The following is a 2,892-nucleotide window of genomic DNA, read 5'->3' as shown; positions in this document are numbered from 1 at the left end:
GAAGTGGGTAGCAGTGACAAATACTTGCCTTCCAACCCTCCATGACCGTCAATTTTGCACATAATTGATTCACCGTCAAGAAGTCTGATCGAAATAGGGATGTGCCTCTCCTTTTCCATGCCACGTTTCACTTGATCCGTCCCATGTTGAGCAACGGCATGAAGGAGTGCTTCTTTATGCACTTCAGCTTGGAGGACCTCTACGACCATTTGGACTCGGCCATCCTACCCACCGAATTGGGAAGAACAAATGGGCCCTTGGATAATGAGAACTTCAAAAACGCTTCTGCTCCAACTACTGGATTACTTTCAATGAGTTCAAACCTACTCTATCAAATCCAATGTCAAACCTAAAGTATCTTAAGACTTGTACAATTTGCGTCATTTGTGTATACTCATTTTTTAACAATAGCAATCAAGACATCCGCATTTGTTATCAATTCGGGTGTATCCATCGGATGTGCAGGGTTGGACCACTTTCATGCCATCCTCCAGAAGATTAGTTTGAAGGTTGTCGATAAAACCGGCCGAAGGTTTGCGGCAATCCATCATGCGGGTAAGGCAATAGGTGCATTCATTAGATCCACAAGAGCAACGGCAAGGCTCAATCACGGGATTGTTTTGATAGGGTCCGGGTCGGTTTGCCTCGGTGATCTCGAACGTCTTTGGGTCATCCGAGCGTTTGATCTGGGTCAATTCCACCAATTCAGCCGGACATTCTACGCGGGCCATGTCCACAATGGTGGGATTGCTTGAACCCAATCGCACGCGCTTGTCAAAACTGTATCTAAGATGGTCAAAAGGCAAAGAGGTTGAATAATGGGTACTAGGTAACATGACCAACTAGGAGACTTGCAGACTTTTGTTCCAAATTGCAATGTTTTGGTCCAGCTGAAGTAACCGAAATGACAGAAGTTGACCCTTAGGATATGACTTACTTGCAAAGGTCCACGAGATTGTCGCCTTGGGCGCTCATGGCGGACGAGTCCTGAGGCAGCTCGGGCAGATCGTCGCAACTCGGGCTACCTTCGCTTGAGTCTCGATAAGAGCATCCGCCATATTGAGCCCCCCAAATCGACTCGATAAATTGCCCGGGAAACATAGACCAACTGGATCCAGCGCAGTTGTTGAATGCTCCAGTTCCTCCATTGCCTGGGAAGAGCAAAAGACAACATCGCATTATTCGTTAAGTGAAACTGAATGATGACGTGGGGTTGTTTTCCATCTTACCCATTTGGAGGTCGAATTGAATGTTGGCCACGTCGTGGCCAGTGTTGATGGACTGGGCAATGATCTCCCGTTCCAATAGAGCTCCGCCTTCCAGATTTCCGCAATTGGTGTCCCTCACCTTGAGGCGATAACAATTGCCCAACCCTTGCATGGCATCCTCGGTGGTGCCAAAAGTTCCCACTCCAAACCAAACGTCACCAGCCGCCTTGCCCTCATCCCGCCTTCCAAAAGACATGATTTTGAAAACACATTTGTACTTGCCTCCAACAGTAAGCCGTCAAGTGTAGTTCATATCAAAAAAAATATTGCTTAAAGATGACTTCGTAGCTTGTGACAAAAATCATTGTAAAACCTGTGCCAATTTGTTCCGTTGTTGTTGCCCATGAAACGACAAAACGTCAAATGATCGGTTTGTATGTTGTGCATCGGTATTTATAATTTAAGTCCAAAAAAAGAACCAAGAACTATTTTGGCTAAGGAGTAAAAGTGCAAAATTTGATGAACTAAAAGCAAGGAATTGAAAACATACCAGGTGAAAATTGAAACGACCTCAAAGTACAGCTTGAACTCAATGCACAAGGAAAAATCAAGGTCATTTATCTTTTACAGAGGGCTTGATAAAAGTCGATTCACCTTATCGTGGATCATAATCTATCCATGTCTTCATGCAGACTACTTCTAGTTCAAGAAAGGACCGCTATAAAAAACCAACCTAGTTATACCGTTACACTCACCATGACGATTTAAGGTTTTTCCAATTTCCAAAATCCATATACTAGATTAAAATATGAAATAGAGTCTCACATTCGTTGGTTGAACGTCTCCTCTTGCTGCTTCATCCTCGCGCTTCCAAAGGTCCAATCCATGCAAGCGAAAGATCCCCCTTCAGGATTGCAATAATAGCCGTAGCTCTCACCAGAGGGACACATGACCACGTCGTAACCGTTGGAGGTGGATCGACCATTGGGATTGAAGCAAGCGCCACACCCATTGGCGCAATTATCCGATTCACTTTGGTAGAAGTTGCAATCTTGGGCGTGGGACGAACCCGCGGCTAAAGCCAAGCTGAAGAACAAAACAGCCTTGATCATTTCGCAAACCCAACGCGACTTCAAGTGAGGCTTGAAGGAGGTTCGGCTCAGTTTTGTTAATTGTGTAGAGACTATTGAATCAGTTGTTTGGATTCAAAGTCTAAATAATGTTTGAATAGACTGACAAAGATAATGTTTGGGAGTTCATTGCAATTATGCCTTCAACTTAAACCGGATGTTTTGAATACAAGATGCACTTTCTTGCAATTGGGCTTTTCAGGGCGTTGAAGTAGCGCCCTCTATCTGCCTTGCTAATGTGCAGAAGACCTCAGGGCAAAGCTCAGTATTCGGCCATTTTAATCTTTATTTTGTTCGCGAAAAAATTACCAGCTATATAAAATAAAACAGACTGTCTGAAGATATCCCAAAGTTGGTGTGAATCGTCACAAGTTCCCACATACGCGTAAGAATATGAAATTGTTGTGGGTTTTGATCATAACAGATACAACAAGGATTTCTGGAACCGTGCTGATTGGATTTCAATGAACGTGGATACGAACCAAAAATGGAAAGCCTGAAAGAAACTATCAATAATAAATAACTTTTTCTTTCTTTTAAGTAAGACTTGGACA

At 43.6% G+C, this 2,892-nt stretch overlaps 1 protein-coding gene across 1 annotated transcript; it reads right to left on the bottom strand.

Moving 5' to 3' along the window:
• Positions 1-374: 374 nt before the first annotated feature.
• On the bottom strand, positions 375-2,370 carry LOC131881768 (uncharacterized). Its single transcript, XM_059228718.1, has 4 exons — positions 2,034-2,370; positions 1,230-1,450; positions 938-1,151; positions 375-786 (listed from the first exon to the last, which is right to left on the bottom strand). The coding sequence occupies exons 1-4, from the start codon at positions 2,318-2,320 to the stop codon at positions 402-404; spliced, it is 1,107 nt and encodes a 368-aa protein (XP_059084701.1). The 5' UTR covers positions 2,321-2,370; the 3' UTR covers positions 375-401.
• Positions 2,371-2,892: the final 522 nt, after the last annotated feature.

The sequence above is a fragment of the Tigriopus californicus genome, chromosome 6, assembly GCF_007210705.1.
Source record: "Tigriopus californicus strain San Diego chromosome 6, Tcal_SD_v2.1, whole genome shotgun sequence".
In the NCBI taxonomy this organism is placed as follows: Eukaryota; Metazoa; Arthropoda; class Copepoda; order Harpacticoida; family Harpacticidae; genus Tigriopus; species Tigriopus californicus.
This window is presented reverse-complemented; position numbering and strand designations above follow the sequence as displayed.